We start from the raw sequence: 19601 nt of genomic DNA on the forward strand, positions 1-19601 counted from the left end.
GGAGTAGGCCAGACTGGTTGGCAACTCTAGGTCCTCCATCGCCTAGTTTCAATGGCTCATTCTCACATACAAGCCATCTCATGCTTTTACAATATCTTAGTGAGGAATGTGTATACAGTATACAAACCAGGTCAGAGACAACCCAAGTGGGACCCAAAAACATTTCCTAGGAACTGACCTTTCACTATTGTCTCTGAAGGAAATGGTGCTTTCTGTCTTCACAGATAGTGTGGATTATGGGCCAGTGTTCATACAGGAACCTGAAAATGTGATTTTTCCCATGGATTCAGATGAAAAGAAAGTGTCCTTCGGTTGTCAAGCTCGAGGGAACCCTACTCCAACCTACAGGTAAATATGCAACCTTGTTCAAGTCTCTCCCTAGCTTTTTGATGTATTCATTGAGGGGTCACTTGCCCTTTTCTGGGGATCCAAGGAACTTCAAGGCTGCCTTGGGTGGGTGGCCCAAGAGTAGGTGACCAATAGGGTGGCCCAAGTCTGCTGTGCATGAGATGGTGTGGATTTGAGATTGAAGCCATTTCAGAACGCATAGATTTAAGCCACCCTGTAGATTTGCATTTATTTCCCTGTTAAATGTTCTTGAACTAGAGCCAGAGAGCAGGAAGAAAGCCCTTATAGTGTTCTGCAAATATAGGGCTAATTTGATAGCTAACGTGTTATGGAATAAGGAATTTTTCCTGTTTACGGTACTTTAACACAACAGCCCTTTGCAGACAGCTAAATGCCAGGAATAGCCAGTGAAGGAGGGTGGGATTACGCTGACTGGTCTTACTCCCAGCATCCCTGAGTTGAAAGGACCTTGTATGGATCGCTTGTTTTGCATGCAGAGAGTCTATAATGCCGTTGTACAAAACTATGGTAAGGCCACACCTGGAGTATTGTGTCCAGTTCTGGTTGCCGCATCTCAAAAAAGACATAGTGGAAATGGAAAAGGTGCAAAAGAGAGCGACTAAGATGATTACGGGGCTGGGGCACCTTCCTTATGAGGAAAGGCTACGGCGTTTGGGCCTCTTCAGCCTAGAAAAGAGACGCCTGAGGGGGGACATGATTGAGACATACGAAGTTATGCACAGGAAGGATAAAGTGGATAGAGAGATACTCTTTACACTCTCACATAACACCAGAACCAGGGGACATTCACTAAAATTGAGTGTTGGGCGGGTTAGGACAGACAAAAGAAAATATTTCTTTACTCAGCGTGTGGTTGGTCTGTGGAACTCCTTGCCACAGGATGTGGTGCTGGCGTCTAGCCTAGACGCCTTTAAAAGGGGATTGGACAAGTTTCTGGAGGAAAAATCCATTATGGGGTACAAGCCATGATGTGTATGCGCAACCTCCTGATTTTAGAAATGGGTTATGTCAGAATGCCAGATGCAAGGGAGAGCACCAGGATGAGGTCTCTTGTTATCTGGTGTGCTCCCTGGGGCATTTGGTGGGCCGCTGTGAGATACAGGAAGCTGGACTAGATGGGCCAATGGCCTGATCCAGTGGGGCTGTTCTTATGTTCTTATGTTATGTTCTCAGATTCATGCCCTGAATGAATGCCAGGAAGGGCTGGGGCAAAAAAAACAAACACCTTCTCTGAAATCCTGTCAGTATATAGACAGGAAATCCTGCCCTGTCAGTACATATTCAAGTCAGTATGTAGACAATACTAACAGAGCTGGATGGTGTGACTTCTATAAGGCAGCCTCAAATGTTATGTTGCGCACACATAGACTCTCTTCACAGAATGTAAGAACTGCATTTTCACAGGGTACAGATTGTGCACGCTAAGGCTGCCCACAGTAATCACCATTGTATTTATTTTGCTATGCGAACTGCTTTGGGAACAACTTTTTTGTTGAAAACTGGTAAATAAATTAGTAATAGTAGCCAGTGGCATCACTAGAGGAGGTACAAAGCAGGAGGCAGGAGGTCTGGTCTAGAGGGTAGAGCCTCCATTTGCCTGAAGATTAACATCCACAAGGTCGCCAGTTCGAGGCCACAGGCACCGTGCGACCTTGAAGCAGCTGGCAAGCTGCAGCTGAGCTGTTCCATCTGCTCGGAGTGTGGGAGGATGGAGGCCAGAATGTTAAACCAGATCGGAGTGTAACACCTTGAATGTGGTGGTTCTTGAAAGAAAGAACCTTCTTTCAATTTGTAAAAATCCCTGCGTGGATTTAATAAGCCTGCCTATGTAAACCGCCTTGAATAAAGTCTTGAATAAAGACCAAGAAAGGCGGTATATAAATACTGTATATTATTATTATATTATATTACAAAGCACTGCTGCTTGCAAATGACCCCTCCCCTTTGGAGCTATTCTGGGTGGTGAGAGCAAAATGGAGGCATTTGCACACCACGGTGAGACTCCCTGCATAACTTAGTGCTTTGCACTCCCTCTAGCTATGCCACTGGTACATAGCTGGTACACTGGAAATTCTAAGCAGAAGGTAGGCTTGTAGGCCTGATTCTGCTGCCCTCTCCATGTGCTGATTGTCCCCAGAATTAAGGTCAGAGGTTAGGTGTTGGCTGGTGGCTGAAAAGGAGACCAGGGTTTCATGTGGGTAAGATGTAAGTGGATTTGAAAATGAAAATGACAAAGCTCTCTTGGAGTTCAGGCCTGCCTAATGCTATCATGTCCAGAATATAATTGTTCCTTGAACAACTCAGAATTAAAAAATAGACCATATAAGTGGGCCCAGGAGGAGGGGAGAAACAAGAACAGGGATTAAACCAATTTGGAAAATACTGACCTCAGCAAAACTGCAGGTGGATACATGGAACAGTTAGTCAGATGTAAGAGCCACAGAATGAGTCAGAACATTGGTCATTCCAACTCAGCATTGCTGCTTATGTCAAATAAAGGTTTAGAGGGGAGTCTTGCAGCCCTTGGAGATGATAGAGATTGAAATGATGGAAATCTTGTGCATGCAAAGTAAGTCCTTGAGCACTGGGCTTCAACCTCTTCTCATGCCTTCTGACCCCATCCCATAGTCACAGAGAAGGATATTTCCCAGAAGATCCAGAAGCAGGCATGGGAACCTGTGCTGACTTCTTTTTTAACAAATAGCACTGTGGTGGCAGGTCCAAAATAAGATGGAGCTACTGGGGTGGGGGGGAGCTTCCTTTCTGCTCTGTCCCCATGTGCTATTTTAATGAGAAAAACACTTCAAGTGACATCTTTAAGGTGTTTTTCTCATTAAAATGGCAAGGGAATGCAATCAGCATTGGCTCATGACAGGGGCAAAGCATTCAAGCTTTCCTATTCTCCCCTGCAGTATCATCCCATTTTGGTTGCCCCAGAGTTGTTTCCCTAAAACACATACATACACACACACACACACACACACACACACACACACACACACACACACAACACCATATAGACCAGCTCAAAAAATGTAATATAATATGTACTTCAGCTTTTATATGGCAGGCAAAGCTATTTTTCCACTCTGGTGAGGAATGGAACAGCCCAGCTAATTCTGTATCAGAATTTTGCTTCTTGTGATGCAGAATATTTGGTGTTACTTTGCCACCAAACTGTGATTTTCTTTTACATATAAGACCATACATCTTATAGCTGAGAGTACATTTCTATTTTCTGCCTATGTTTCCAGAAATGCCTTGGCTCCTGAATGCACTCGGCAGAATTCTGACTTGTTTCTGACAAAGTCGCCTTCTGGTTACAAGCCATGTAATGTATTCTCTGCTTCCCCAAGCGTATCCTTCCATCTACTGCTCTTGGTTGTCCGTATATAAACACCAGATAAGAGCTGTACTATGTAGCTGTTGCCAGAGATAGAAATAAGTTCGGGGCAAACTTACACAAGTTCTTATATAAAGAAAAATTGTCCTTTGAGGCTCAAAAGTCAAGTGGAAATTCAAATTCCTTGTGGGCATTTCTGGAGAGAATTAGTGGCAGATTGCAGAGCAACCCAGATGTTTCCAGAAGACCAGAGCAAAAGTAAACCAGAGGTTCTTTAACCTAGTATATCTGTTGGGTCATGCCCTTGACAGCCCATTTCAGAGTGCAAGCAGGTTTAAGCCAAAGTGACAGAAGTTGTTCCACATGCAGTTAGGAATGAGTGAACATTCTAGCTCCTTTTGCTTTCTGCGACATTTGGGGTTTTTTTTTCCTCCACTGTCCTGCTCTGCTGGCATCAACCAATCAGTCATGAAGGGAGCTTGTGTGCCTGAGACAGACATATGAAACTACCATGTACTGAGTGGTCCATCTGCTCAGTGTTATCTGTGCTGATGGCTGACAGTGACTCTCTAGGGCAGTAGTTCCTAAACATTTGCATGCCTTGAACCAATTCATCCTCTGCAGCAGATTGTGATCCAGTGCTCAATGCTTCTCCCACAAAACCTTCCTGGGAGCTCCTAGAGGCTGCTTCCAGGTTGTCCTAGGTCTGCAACCCATGGCCTTTGCAGGTCCAGAACACCTCCAGGTGCCATTGGCCTTTGCAGGTCCAGAAGTGACCTTTCCAGGAGTCACAGCTGCAAACTGGAAAGTAAACCAGGTTGCTTCCAGTCACTTCCAGGAGATGTTCTAGGGCCTGTGGAGGCCAATAGAGTGAGTCATAGGCCTGGCACAACCCAGAAGTGGCATCCAGGAATTCCCAAAAAGGCTTTGTGAGTGAAGCATTGAACATTGGGTCACGGCCCACCAGTGGTTCAGGACCCACAGTTTGGGAAACACTGCTCTAGCATTTCAGACAGGGCTGCAAATGGCAGCCACCTCCTTGCAGTCCAAGAATGCTTACATTACCTCTTGTTTGGTCTTATGACTTCACAAAAACCAGTCAAGGCATGCAAAGGACTACATTAATGCTTTGTTTACATAAGCATACAATAAATATATGAAGTAAATAAATTTTGTATGACTTCTTGAAATGGATACTTATTAAACAATGACTTTTTCTGCTTTCCTCCCAAGATGGTTGCGAAATGGAACCGAGATTGACATTGAAAGTGATTACCGTTACAGTTTGATAGAAGGGAGCCTTATCATTAATAATCCCAGCGAAATGAAAGATTCTGGGCAGTACCAGTGCTTTATCTCCAACTTGTTTGGCAGCATTTTGAGCAAGGAGGCCACACTTCAGTTTGCATGTGAGTAACAATTTGCTATTGAGCCTATACAGTTTTCAGCAGCAGCATTTCAACAATGAATTCATGAAATGTTTTGTATAGTAGGGATTTGCTATAGGAAGAATGTGGCTCATTTATTAAGGGCTGAACCATTTGGTCTATCACTTGTTGTGTCTATTCAGTGAAGTCACATAGTATTACTTAGAAACTAGGGCCCAACTTATAAGTTAATTCAGTCGAAGAAGATGTTGGACCTGTTGTTCACATTATGGCTGCCCCACATCACCATTACGACATGTAGTGTGGTCTGTTATGTGACTCTTCTGCCTAGTGTGGAACATTTCCATGGTTATGTTGCCTGCTTTTGGCACTAGCTGCCAATATTGGAGAAAGTCTTCATGTGCATGGGGGAAACCATAAATGTGTACATGACTTCATGACATAACAGTGGCAACAAAAAGCCATCACATTTCTAGCTGTTTCAGGGTAACCAGCAATGGATATTAGATCTAGTTAGATCATGGAAGCTCTGCTTTAAGACACAATATGTATATGAAAAACATTGATGCAACACTACCCAACCTAAAAAAAAATCTCCAAGAAATGAGCTCCTGCTACAAGGGCGAGCAGATGTCAGACTTGTAAGATCTACATTTTATAGTGTACTAGATCTCCAAAGTCCACCAACCAAAGCCAGGTGCAAAATGGTGTACTGGCAGCATGAGCATATACTTAGAATTAAGGACCAAAGTGCCTCTGAGCACATGTTCAACCTAGGAATTTCTTTTCAGCATACAGAACTGAGCTGGTAGTCTCTTCACACCACTTTTGGTCTTCTCCTAAGCTTTCTCCATTTTAGCAGCCTAATTTAGGAAAGGGGGAAGCTTTTTTCTGATGATCCAGCAATAAGATCTTGCCAATCTACCAGTAGATCCTGACCAGTCCAAGGCAGGATCTGTTCTAGACCATGCCCAGGCAACTTAGTTCATAATCTGAGTTACTGTTAGGAAATGTTTCGTGTTGTTCCTGCTTCATCAGACCAGGTTATTTTTGCCTTTTCTACTTGAAATCCCATGGCACTGGTTTTATCAATAGCCATCATTCAGCTAGCAAAGGGTGAAAAGCTATAAGCTCCCTTCAGTACATATGGTCACTTTAAAAGTTGATAAATAGCATCATTATTGTTTGGACACGTCTGACTTAAGAATTATAGATTTCTTCTTTGAGCTCCTTGGCGGAAGGGTATCTGTTCCATTTAGAATGTATCCCTTCTTGACTTGGATGAGCAACACTGAACACCGTAATCTTGATGTGGTATTATTTCCAATGCCTACCATACAATGGTTCTTTTCTCTTCCAACTAGATAAACAGGCATCCCCCCTTATCTGTGGGATCCGTATCCGCAGTTTCACTTATCCACGGTTCATAAAATCCCCTCATTACACAAATGACGTCGCTGATTGCGACGCTCCTGTTGATATCTCCTGTGTCTCGCTGTGCTCTGTGCTGCTGCAAACACTAACAGGAAACAGGAAGCACTAACAGGAAGCAGGCTGGTCATCACGTTGTCAGCCCTCCAACCCACTTCTTATTAGTGTTTTCTGCTTCCTGTTAGCATTTGCAGGAGCACGGCATAGAGCACAGTGTTTTCTGTTTCCTATTAGCATTTGCAGACAACACAGAGCGCAGTAAACACAGGGATGGTGGAAGACAGGAGACAGAGACGGGGCTGTAATCATTGACACAGGAATGATATGTATGATGAAAGAATTTGTGAACTACTTCTTGAAGGATTCGCTGCTATCTGCGGTTTCTGGTACCTGCTGTGGCAGCTGGAACCTATCACCCATGGATTCAGGGGGACACCTATATTACAATTAATATACCTAAAGGTTGCCTTCATCATTTTGGAGGAGAAGGTATCTGGAATATATCTGTCACATTTCTAAAGAACTCGGTAATAACAAATTTTCTCTTAAGATACAGGGGCTTTTTGTGACGTGTTGCATTTCTCTGTGTAAAACTGTCACTGTGCTACATTAGCCTATTGCCGTGCTGTTAGGGCCTTTGAATTGATAATGTGACATCTTCAGCTTCTTTCGCATCCTGCTGAGAGCAGAACTGAAACCTGCTAGGTTTAGCTGCTCACGAATTTGTATCAAACACAAAATGAATTGGAAGGGGGAAAACAACCCCCAAGTTTTCCCATGCTTTTTTCCAGCTTCTAAATCTCTGTATGTCAGCTCTGTTACATTGCTAGCATGCATCTAAACGCAGAACACATTATTTTCCGAGGGTTTTTTGAATGATACACAAACAAAGTTCTTGGCATGTTGGCTCTGAAGTAAGCCCTGGTATTTTCAATGGGTTTTGTTTTTGTTTTTTTTCCCCCAGGAAAGCAAGCACAGAATTGCAGGTACAGAATGTGAACATTTAGCAAGGCTTTTTAACTCTCCTGGGAGCTGTTAAATGTTGGGAAGGTTTTAATCAGGACTATACAGGGAATTATTACAGTACGGAGTAGTAGATCTGGTCATATCCTATATCTATTATATCATCTTTAGAGATGCTTCTTAATTCTGTCTCTACCACTTCCCCCCTGTATTTAGCAGTTCCGATTTACTGGTCATGTAGCACCGACAATGCATTTCCTTCTCATTTTTCAAACATACATTTCCAGAATGGGCAGTAATTCAGTGGCAGTCCTGGCCACTGTGGCTTCTGTGGGCACACCTTCAGGGGTGCCACTCCCTCACTTTTATGTGCTGCCCCCCCGTGCCAGCTGTCTCCCCGTGTCTCCCCCTGGAGACATTCTGAGAATCTTTAATTGTCACTCCCACTTTTTGCCTGAAAACCAAAAGTGACATTTAAAGGCCCCCAGGAGGCTTAAGAATGCCTTCTGAAGCCCAGGGAGGCTGCATGCGGCCTCTCTAGCTCTCAGAATGCCTCCAGGGGGAAGGCAGCAGGTGTGGGAGGCCCACAGGGTGGCATGGCTGGGGTGGCAATGGTGTCCCCCCAGCCATGCCACCTGGGGTCACTTTTTCCCCCCAGACTCCCCTAGAAACACCACTGCAATGATTGCTACATTGGCAGGACCTGTGCAAATCCTTGAAAACTGCCACACAGCTCCCTCAGGATTCTATAGACCAGAAGAACATTGTTTTGAAATTTCAGGCACATGCAGGCAAGTGCCCCATTGATTTCAGTGGAGTTGCAACTTTGTAAGAATGTGATAGGACTGAAGTTAGGGATAGTTGCATAGACAAAAGGTGATGAAATAGACCACGCAGCAGTGGAAGTCCTGTCAGCTGAGCTTTTGTGGCCAAGTGTGGACCATAAAATTTAGACCATAAAATTTAGGACCATAAAATTTAGAAAGGAATCTGTATGCAGTCACACCCACCAATGCTTACACAAAGTACTGTCTTAAGGTGCACCAACACATCACTCACTTGACGTGAAATAAATTCTCTTGAGTTGCACTGAAGGAATAGAGAACTAGAACAAGGTCAAACTGCACATTACTAATATGACTAATATTCATGTTAGCAATATTAATGTTACTAATACTAATGAATCCTTGCAAATAATTATACTTAATTGTACAGTTCTCCATACGAACTTGAAAGGCAGCGGAGCAGAAGGTGGAACAGAACAAATCCACAGAAAAATAAGGATAGGATTTCTGGCCAGCCATTGTGTGCAGAGCTCTCATGATTCTTTGAGTAATGATGGCTCTTAAAAGCGGTTTTCTGCCTGTGATTAGAGCACAAACTAAATTTTGATGAACAGCTAGTGGTTATAAAGAAGTGTGTTTTCTTCTAAACATCCCTTGAGAGAAAGCTTGCCTAATGATAATAATAATAATAGCCTGTAAATGCTTTATGGTTTAGCTTTATGTACTAAGCTTCTCTTGGTAGCCTGGGATTTATGGCAGTAATGCAATTCCCTTTTCTTCTTCCAATATAGGCAAGTGGGAAACCACTTAGTTTACCACTTAGTATAGGGATTTTGAAATAAAACTGTGCTAACAAGCTACAGCAGCATCTGCAACCTGGGGGAGAAGGTTGGAATATAAGCTACATTCCTATCCACACTTTCCTGGGAGTAAGGCTGCAATCCTAACCACACTTTCCTGAGAGTAAGCCCCATGGAACAAAATAGGACTTACTTCTGAGTAGACCTGGTTAGGATTGCGCCCTAAATTCCATTGAACCCTCCTGTCTACCCTGAGCCTCTTACTGGTGTTTGTCACTTCACATCTGGCCTCTCAACCCGGAACTAACTGGTGTTGACATCATCACCAGTTACTTCCAGTGGTACTTCCGGTCAGTAGATCATGTGAAGTGGTACGGCAGGGGATAGTTGAGAAGCACTGCTACAGATTTATACCTTTAGGGCGCAATCCTAACCCACTTTCCAGCACTGGCATAGCTGTGCCAGTGGGGCGTGTGCTGCATCCTGCAGCTCAGGAGCAGTCATGGAGGCCTCTTCAAGATAAGGCAATGTTTGTTCCCTTTCTTCAGAGTTGCATTGCCCTTACCTTGGTGCTAGAAAATTGGTTAGGTTTGTATCCTTAATGTCCCAAACATGATCACTGGCATTGCTAGAAGGGTGCAGGGGGTGTGCGCTGCACCAGGTGACGTGCCGGGGGTGATGCACCCGGGGGGGTGATGCACTAACATCGCGGCTTTAGGAGCTACTGCGTCATGCCATACACCGTTGGATGCAGAATGGCCAGCGGAGTGTGCTGCAAAAAACAGAATTGAAACAGCTCCTTTCGTTCAAACGTTATAGCCAAAAAACTGGAAAGAAAAAATGCATGGAGCCCTATGGAAAGTGAAAGTGAGCCGTATTGTGTGTTTACTCGCGAGTAGGTGTACTTGCCATAGTCTGTCAGAAAGGGAAGGCTGAGAAGAATCCAGTGACATCAGAATGGTCCCAATCCAATGAATGCAGCCCCCCAAAACACGAGAAGGAGGTCCTTGCCTCCCTCCCAGCTGCGTCTATTAAGCCGGAAACGAAGCCACGTGGCTGTGTTTACTCGCAAGTAGGCATACTTGCCATAGTCCATCGGAAAGGGCAGACAGAGAGGACTCCAAGGTCGTCAGAATGGTCCTGATCCAATGAATGCAGCCCCCAAAACACCTGAGAAGGAGGTTCCTCCCTCCCTCCTGCAGTCTATTGAGCTCTATGGAAAGCAAACTCAGCCACGTGGTCGCCTTTACTCGCAAATAGGCAGATGTGCCTTGCCTTTTGGTCAGGCCAGGCAAAGGGGAATGTGAGGCCACCAGAAGGGTCCCGATCCGATGGAACTGGAGCACAGCAAATGCTCCAGAAGGCAGCCCGCCCCCCACTAAGAAGGACAAAGAAAAGAGGATTCAACTGGGAAGGGGAAAGTTTTCTATTTTGCACTTGCAAAGCCAGGAGGGTCTTTATCTTGATGTGCCTGAAATAGAAGAACTTTAAACTGGGCACTGGGGAGGACTGGAAATCTCACTAATTCTTTTTGGGGGGTTGTTATTTCAGGCAGACTACAGAGTAAGCTCAATTGACCACTATGAGACTTACTTCAGAGTAGACATGCATAGGATTGGGCTCACAGGCTGCAATCCTACGCACACTTTCTTGAAAGTAAACTCCATTGACCACTATGGGACTTTTTTCTGAGTAGACATGCATAAGATTGGGCTCACAGGCTGCAATCCCACCCACACTTTCCTGAGAGTAAGCCCCATTGAGCACAATAGGACTTACTTCAGAGTAGATTCACTTGGTGGAACAGGACTGGCTCCCCCTTATTTAATTATTTTTTTATTTTAATTTAATTATTTCTAATTATTTATTTTAATTTGCTTGATGATGTCACTTCTGGCCATGACATCACTTCCAATGGGTCCTGGAAAGACTGTCATTCTAAAAAGTGGGTCCCAGTGCTAAAAGTTTGAGAACTGCTGCAATAAGGCGTTAGTAAGTTGACATGGGGGTTTGTGTGTGTGTGAGACTCTACAAGTTTTCAAAATCATTAAAATCAGAGTTTGGAGGAATAATCCCATCATGTTATATATCAATCAATGCGTAATTTCATGCAGAATGCAGTGAAACAAACCAGATTGAAATATCTGTGTTCTATCAAAAGGTACAACCAAAAAACCAGTGGGGACGGGATGATGGTACATCACCACACCCACCACCTGGGGCGATGCCCCGCCTACTGCATGGGGTGACGTGCAGGCCTCCCACACCGGGTGATGCGAATCCTAGTGACGCCACTGAACATGATAGCAGTATATTCTTCTCTTCATGTCATCCTCTGTATGCCTTCATATAAGTATGACATGAAGAGAAGAATATTAGTGACTACTGAATTAGTGACTCCTGAAAACCAGTCTTCTAATTTCCAAGGGTTTCCCACGCACAAATATCTACGAGTCTATAAATAAATTTATAAAATACAGTGCAAGCCAAGCACAGGCCTGCCCTTCAGTGTATATTAGCACCCACCCTTCACACAGTTCTACATGAGGAGATCTTGACCATCACCATAAATCCTCCTGGCATAATACATGAACACAATTTAGACTTTAAGCTCCCTGGGCCATAAATGAGTCTCTCCAATGGCCTGTGCAGCACTGCTATAGGCAAAATGTGGTGGCAACTCTAATCTGAGCATTAATATAATTCCTAAATAAAATCTTCTGAGTCACCAAAAAGAAATCCGAAAGGGAGACAAATGAGAAATATTTGGAATGGCCCCATGGTATGAAGGGCTGCCATGAAATAGCTTTAGTTTTCTTTTCTCAGAGTGGAAATCACATTTTTGCCATTGTAGAAAGGTGTTCTGAATGGTCACCAGATGCATGATTAACCTGATCAACAGGTCCATGAAAGAGAAATAATGAGTAAACTGTTGTATAAACAAGTCATTCACACTGCAATGATTCAAAGCAGCAGTTGGTTAGGTCCACATTTGACAGGGAGATGAATCACAGTTAACTGACAACAGAACCTTAAATGGGGAGTGGTAGAATGAAACTATGTTTGTGCTTTTCAGTGGTGCGCAATGCGCAATTAACAGCCCAATCCTAGATTCCCCAGCACCACCAGGTGCAACACCACCAAAATGGCTACCACTCCATCCAGAGGGGTCAGGGAGGCCACTGGAGGTCTCCTCAGGGGAAGGAGACTTTTGTCCCCTTCCCCCAAGGAAAGCCCCAAGCCCAGCAATGGGGCTACTCACATCTGCGCCAGCTATTTTGCCACCACAAACTTGAGATGCCCTGTGTCAGGCTTTGCATCCCAACGTGGGGCATAGCATCCGGCTGAGGAGACCTTGCATACTGTATATCACCAGCACCGAAGACAATGGGATTGGGCCCTAGTGCTATAATGCTATACACCAGTGTTTCTCAAACTGTGTGTCAGGACGCACTAGGGACGCAATCCTAACCCCTTATGTCAGTGCTTTCCAGCTTTCCAGCTTTCCAGCTTTCCAGCACTGACATAAAGCCAATGCAGCTCTGAGGTAAGGGAATAAACATTCCCTTGCTTTGAGGAGGCCTCTGTGGGTGACACCCAACTGCAGGATGCAGCACATGTCCCGTTGGCACCGCTATGCCAGTGCTGGAAAGCACTGACATAAGGGCTTAGGATTGTGCCCTAGGTGGGTTGCAAGCCAATTTCAGGTGGGTCTCCATTCATTTCAATATTTTATTTTTAATATATTAGACTTGATGCTCCCAAAGTATGTCACTGCTTCTGGGGAAAAGTTACAGGCTACTATGTATATACTTTTAACAATGATAGCAAATAGGACCTACTCTTTGGTGGTGCAGGTAGAATTGCAACGTAGGATTGTTAAAAATTTTCCTGTTTGATGATGTCACTTCCAGTCACGAAATCACTTCCAGTGGGTCTTGACCGATTCTCATTCTAAAAAGTGGGTTCTGGTGCTAAAAATCTGAGAACCACATAGGTCCGACTGAATTTGGTGGGTGCTTCTGAGTAAACATACATAGGACCAGCTGCAAGGCTTGTAGCTGGATGATGCTCAACAAAGATATGCTACAACAATGCACAATATTGATTTAGGAATTGTGAACTGATATAAAAATTGCAAGTATACACATTTGCAAGTATAGACTTACAAGTGGGAAACCCTGGCCTCTGAGCGGCCCGCTAGGAGGCAGGCTGTGCAGCATGGCCTTTCCCAGTTTGAAGAGACACTTTGCCAACAGTCTGAGGCTAAGAGGCAAAGAAGGAAGGCCCATAGCCAGGGAGACAGACCAGGGACAGACTGCACTTGCTCCCGGTGTGGAAGGGTTGTCACTCCCGGATTGGCCTTTTCAGCCACACTAGACGCTGTGCCAGAACCACCTTTCAGAGTGCGATACCATAGTCTTTTGAGACAGAAGGTTGCCAATACTAATACTTTGCAATGTATACCTATTTGCAATGAAGTGTTCCTATCTAGCAATGCCATTTAGGGAAGGTGAAAATAAATGGGGTGGTTTTGCCTATCCCTAGTAGCATGGAATAGAGTAGGATTGCTTCTTTGCAATCACAGATAACTGCCACCTAATACATCGTTCCGCACATTTAAAACCCACTGGGAGCAATGGCACGTAAGCCTGTCGAGCTGTGGATTGTAACCATTGTGACTTTTGTTTGTTAACTTACTTGTTTTGCGACCAACTCTCCAACATACAATTGATGCACTCCCTGATGCAATGGAAGGTTTTATTTGTTCATGGATTATTTTGCTGTTGAGGATTAACTTGACTGTATTATTTACATTCACTCCTCCAAATCTGTCTCATAAATTTTCAACTCAACTTTCTCCTTCCAGCTGATTCTCTCTCTCTCTCTCTCTCTCTCTCTCTCTCTCTCTCTCTCTCTCTCTCTCTCTCTTTTAATCTCCTTTGGCATTTCTTGTTCCTTAAATCTATTTTCCCATTTAGGCTTTAGAAGAAGAAGTACCGATTAGCTATAACTCATCTCAACCTTTGCTGATGGTTGCAGCATAATAACTGTCCACTGACAGACAGGATAAGAAGTCTACAATGACACAGACAAATAAATCAATGGAATATTGGGAGGCAGCCCGAGTGCTGCACATTCCATCATGGAAGACTCCCGACAGCTCATTGGAGAACTTGCCACCACCTGCAACTGCCTTTAACGATTTGCATTGTCCATGGTGGCTCATGATGACTGCTAAAAACATTGAACCCAATCCAGGTCTATTTGTGCCTGTGTTATGTTGTGCATTCCCAGAAAAAAAAAATGCACCCATCAATGTCATTGGGGCCATGATGAGCACGGCAATGCAGAGGCAGATCTCCTTATTGGATTGGGACAACCATATCTTGGGTGCCCATTGCTTATATTGTAGCATACCATGTCTTCCAAAAAGGCATAAGGGGGTGGGGCTTAGCCACCTTGAATTGCCAAGGCAAAACAGGTGGGGTACTCATGCTTTAAATAAATGATAACCATGTATCGTCCTTACAGGGACAGAAAGAGAGAATGGGATTAGTTTGTTTGTTTGTTTTAAACCTAGCTTTAAATATTGATACATATGCATAGAATATACAATATTGAACAATGTATATACTTAGAATGTACATCTGGATCATCAATTGAAGCAATATATGCCTCAGTCAAAAATTGAGGGACATTACAAATACCCATTATAGAAACTGATGATCATGAATGTATGCCCCACATGCATCATATAGAACTAAAACAGAATAACTTAAAAAGCCCCAGTACATATACCATGTGCGTATCATTAGACATCCATCAGATGAGAGAACACATTTCCGTGTATCCCAGTCTCAAGTCAGATCCCAATGTTGACAGTATTTTATACAGACATGCCCCCCCATTACCCCCAAATAGACATTCTCAACAACATGACTGGTTCAACTGTGTCATCCAGTACTACATCCTCCCATTGTATAATTAATCTATGGAACTCCCTGCCACAGAATGTTCTTATGTCACCTGGCCAGATGCCTTAAAAAGGGGATTGGATAGATTTATGGATGAAAAACCCATCACATTACAAACCTTGATTGGGTAGGTGCAACCTTCTGGTTTTAGAAGTAGGTTGACTCAGAATGCCAAATGCAAGAGAGTGGCTGCGGGATGCAGATATCTTGTTGTCTTGTGTACTCCCTGAAGCATTGTACTCCCTTGTTGTCTTGTGTACTCCCTGAGGTCACTACGAGATATAGGAAACTGGACAAGATGGGTCCTTGGCTTTCTCCAGCAGGTCTCTTCTTAGATTCCATTAAAGGCCAACCATTTTGCCTGGTGGCAGGCCTGATATTATTTCTATACTTCGTACAGCTAGCAATTTGAAGTGCTTTAGAAATAATGATGATGATTATGTTGATGATGATGATTGGGAACTATCTACCTTAAATGGTGATGAACAGTGAAGGTTATTTTACAAACTGTGCAGTAGAACACTTATTGGAGCACCATGGAAAATTGTAAACAATTAAAGCTTAATTTCCTTGACAGCATAAATTAACAGAGCACCTCTCAAAATTTCATTCTTTCTGTGCTTTTTGATTTAATTTCTAATGTATAAACAAAAGCTTTTCTGACAGTCCTCAACTTTTAGAACAAATTGGGATGTTTAAAGATCATTATGTGAGTTCTAGAGAAATATAACAAAAGATTAGAGAGTGTAGGCATTGAACACAACTGTAGATCAGTCTCTACCTATTACTGGTTTGCAGCCCAATCCTATCCAATTTTCCAGTGCTGCTGTACCAATGGGGCATGCACTGCATCCAATGCTGCTGTACCAATGGGGCATGCACTGCATCCTGTGGTGGAGGGGGAACATTTTTTCCCTTACCTTGGGGCTGCATGATGCGAGAAAGTTGGATAGGATTGGGCCCTTAAGCAATAATACAGGATTAACCTCACATATAAGGGCGTTTCAAAGTGCATGAAATGGCAGTGTGTTAAACATCAGCATTACCCAAAATGATTGAGAAAATTCTCTCTTACCTCATGATGATAGTTGTTTGAATGAGAGATGAAGAATGATAGCCCAATCCTATGCATGTCTGCTCAGAAGTAAGTCCCATTAGATTCAATGGGCTTACTCCCAGGAAGTGTGGATAGGATTGGGCTATAAGTTAACTCCAAACAGATAATGATGTGCCCTAATCACAACCTATGGCTTGCAGTTCTTCCTATGCAATGATGACAACCCTGCTCTACTTCTCTACCCCAGAACCTTTTCCCTTCATTCAAACTCTCCTCTCTTTATACCTCTCTGACATTTCCAGAAGTAAGCAGAAAATATAGTGCAGGAATTTTGACAGCAACTTGGCCTTTACTCAAGACATAAGTTGGACAAACTCCAGAACCAGGCCAGAACCCAAAACTTTATAAGATGAGGTGAAATGCCAACAATTGAGTGAATGTACTGTCCTAACACATTTTGGTCATCTGCTTTGATGATACCCAGTGTAGTGGACGGAAATCCAGGGGTTACATCAGGGGTTAATCCAGGGGTTAAAGCTAGCGTAGGAAATTTGTGGGAATAGTCGATGCCTGATAGCCAGTTGACACCTTGTAGCAGAATCAGCGTTTAAAAAAACATAAAGTTTTTTGTGCCAGTCATAGGAATACAAATACTTGCATCACAAATCCTTATTAATCTTGAGGGACGGTGCTAGTTGCTAGGTCATGGGTCAAATTCCAGGGAGATCAAGTGTAGGTTCAGAGGTGCTCAGGAGAAGACAAATACATGAAGGAGAGAAACAGGAACAAGCCTCTTCACAGGGTCCACAAACGCACCATAAAAGGCCGCCATCTGCTCGGTGCATGCGCCACTCCATGCATGGGCCAGTGTTCTGGGGCTTCCCAAGTCTCTGCACATGCGCTAGCAGAGTTCCCCAAGATTCCACTTAGGAGTGTAAAGGACTCCAAAGAACAAAGTATTGGAGAACTTCTGGGTTAGAGGAACCATTGGTATGATGTGTAATTCTCTGTGGGCACAAACCTAGCCAGCCTCTGCACGTGCGGAGCACATGCTGCACTGATACTAGCCATGGCAAAAAGCCATAAAGCACTTTGCAACAGCATAGCAGTTTGGCACACTGGCGAGAAGGCCAGCACCACACTGACAAAAGAAGCAGTGTGCACCAGATGTAGTGAGTTTCCACTTGGCAGCTCTGGGGTAGGGGACAGGGAGGGGGCAGTACAGGGTGAGGGAATATGGGGTGAGTGTGGGTGGGTTGGGCCCAGGAGGGAGGAGGATCAGCAGTGCCAGTGTACACTTTATCCTATCCCCCTTTTTGGGATTTAACCAGGACAAGGAGCTGAATACCCCCTTACCTTGAGCAACCTTTCCACCTGCTTAATTCCCCTGCAGGATGTAGCACAAGCCGTACCAGTGCTGCTGCATTGGTGCAGGGGAATTTGTGCTGGATTGGGCTGTGGATCCTAGTGAATAGGGTAGGATTGTATTTTTCTGGGCTGGAAAAACTTAATTGTAACCTCAGGCTTTAATCAATGTCTTGTTTTCTGAACAGGGCAACTGATCTAGTAGCTATGAATATCTTAAAGGACTTTGAAGTTATAGTTAATCATAGCTGGTGGGGATATGATCACTTAGGGAAAGCAGTAGAATTTTGTCTCCATCTCTCCTCTTTTGTCAGCATATAATTCTTCTTGTAAATAGCCACCAATGCCCTCATGGTCAGGCATTCTAAATATTCACCACTCATAAATTAAATTTGAGATTCAGACAAGCACTATATGTGAATATTGAGTCCTAGATGAGTTTTCCAGCACTACCAATCCAGTAACAATGGATTTTCTGGCCTGGTAGAAATAGCAACACTCTGAAACATGTTTCCAAACTAATTGGAGGATGAAAGAATCCCAAGCAGAATAAAAACTTTCAATTGCAGCACCTGGGAAGGGCTTGCTTGTTTGGCACCTGGTCTAATAGCACCCCGATGACTGAAGAGGCCTTGTGGAAATGGCTCAGCATTTACTGAGCTGAGCATGCAACAGCCTGTGCTGGAGTTCTGTAAAGGTAACTTTTTTTTTTTTTTTTTTGGCAAATATCCTTGTATTGGATAACTGTGAAGAGAAACACACAACTGATCACAACAGTCAAAGCAAGCACAACATTTCTGAGGACTGTCTTTAATTTCTAGTTCATCTGTGCCCAAGAGCCCAATCCGAAACAGTGCACGCCAGCTCACCGCCAGCGCACACTGTCGCAAACATGCCGTAAAGCACATTTGCGAGCACTTAGCACTGTCCCAGCACCAAAGCTAGCCCAGCACTCATGGCCTGACACGGAGGCACTTGATTCTGCACCAGCCCAAGGGCTGCCGCAGAAACAAGCCACCCCATTGCGGGGCTTCTTTGCTTACTCCGGGAAAGGGGACAAACGTTCCCTTCTCCCAAGGAGCCACTGGCAGTTGCTTGGTGTGCTTAGAATGCTGCAGCAGCCATTTTCGGCTCCATGGCAGCCCTGCTTGCTGGGCAGCTTAGGGTTGGGCTGCCCAATTGTTCAGGCTCCATGAGATCCTATAGACCCAACCTTTCACACAAGGTTCTGCAGCAAAAGGGAAACTCTTTCTTCCAGTTCACACACATAATCTTGCCATCTGGAGGCCATCTGGACTTTCTTTTTAAAGAGGCAGAACAGTGTCTTGTTTCTCCCACTAGTTGCATGAAAATGTGACTGCTTTGCTTTCCATGGTGGATGGAAGGATAGTGCGTGAAAGCACCCAGGTCCCTAAAGACTGGGCTGCTCTTATGATGAATAGCATGATCATGAAAAGCATGATTTTTTTAAAAAATCCTACTCTTCCTCTAGGGATTTCTGATCAGCACTGGGAACAAAAAAACACACATAAATAGAAGCCTGCTAGTAAATCATAAGGAAAATGCGAGACAGAAAACACAGTATCTAGAGACATGAGAAATTTCTTTTGTCCTACAGAAATTTTTTAGGCTTCAAATGTCACTTTGTTCCAACCCTAGTTCTTAATAATTTCTTGAAGTGCAGTAGAGGAGACCAAAAATTTAAAAGTGGTCAACCAAAGCATCTTGTCCTAACGGGCAAGGGAAGTACAAGCCAGAATAAAAGCGGCTTAGTACAGGCAACTAATAAAGCACTTGACTGTGGAGAACTATGCTGGGTGATTATCTCAGGAAGTAGTTTCCAAACTTTTTTGACTTGTAGCTCCCTTTTGACCTACTGGCCATTGGTCATGTCTCCCCATCACAAACAAGTGAAAAGAAAGGGTGTTCTGCTCATGCTCAGAGACACACAGCTTTATATTCCGTATGCTTAAGCCCTGCCATTGAAAGCAAACTGGCCACAGAGCTGTTGGGAGGGGGAGTCGAGGTCGGCCTCACATCAGTGTCACCCACCTGCTGGGAGGCCTGGGAGGGGGGTCTCAGGTGGACTGGTTGCCTCTGCGGAGTTCAGCACCATTGCCCT

The 19601-nt window shown here is 44.0% G+C and overlaps 1 protein-coding gene across 1 annotated transcript in view; it reads left to right on the plus strand.

Moving 5' to 3' along the window:
- Window positions 1-241: 241 nt before the first annotated feature.
- The window catches only part of CNTN5 (contactin 5), a 278579-nt gene continuing 259219 nt past the window's right edge, over window positions 242-19601 (plus strand). Inside the window, exons 1-2 of the mRNA XM_066618972.1 lie at window positions 242-348; window positions 4946-5121. Of these exons, the coding sequence (XP_066475069.1) occupies window positions 281-348; window positions 4946-5121 (244 nt within the window). The 5' untranslated portion in view covers window positions 242-280. The remainder of the gene's footprint in view (window positions 349-4945; window positions 5122-19601) is intronic.

The sequence above is a fragment of the Tiliqua scincoides genome, chromosome 3, assembly GCF_035046505.1.
Source record: "Tiliqua scincoides isolate rTilSci1 chromosome 3, rTilSci1.hap2, whole genome shotgun sequence".
Taxonomy (NCBI): domain Eukaryota; kingdom Metazoa; phylum Chordata; class Lepidosauria; order Squamata; family Scincidae; genus Tiliqua; species Tiliqua scincoides.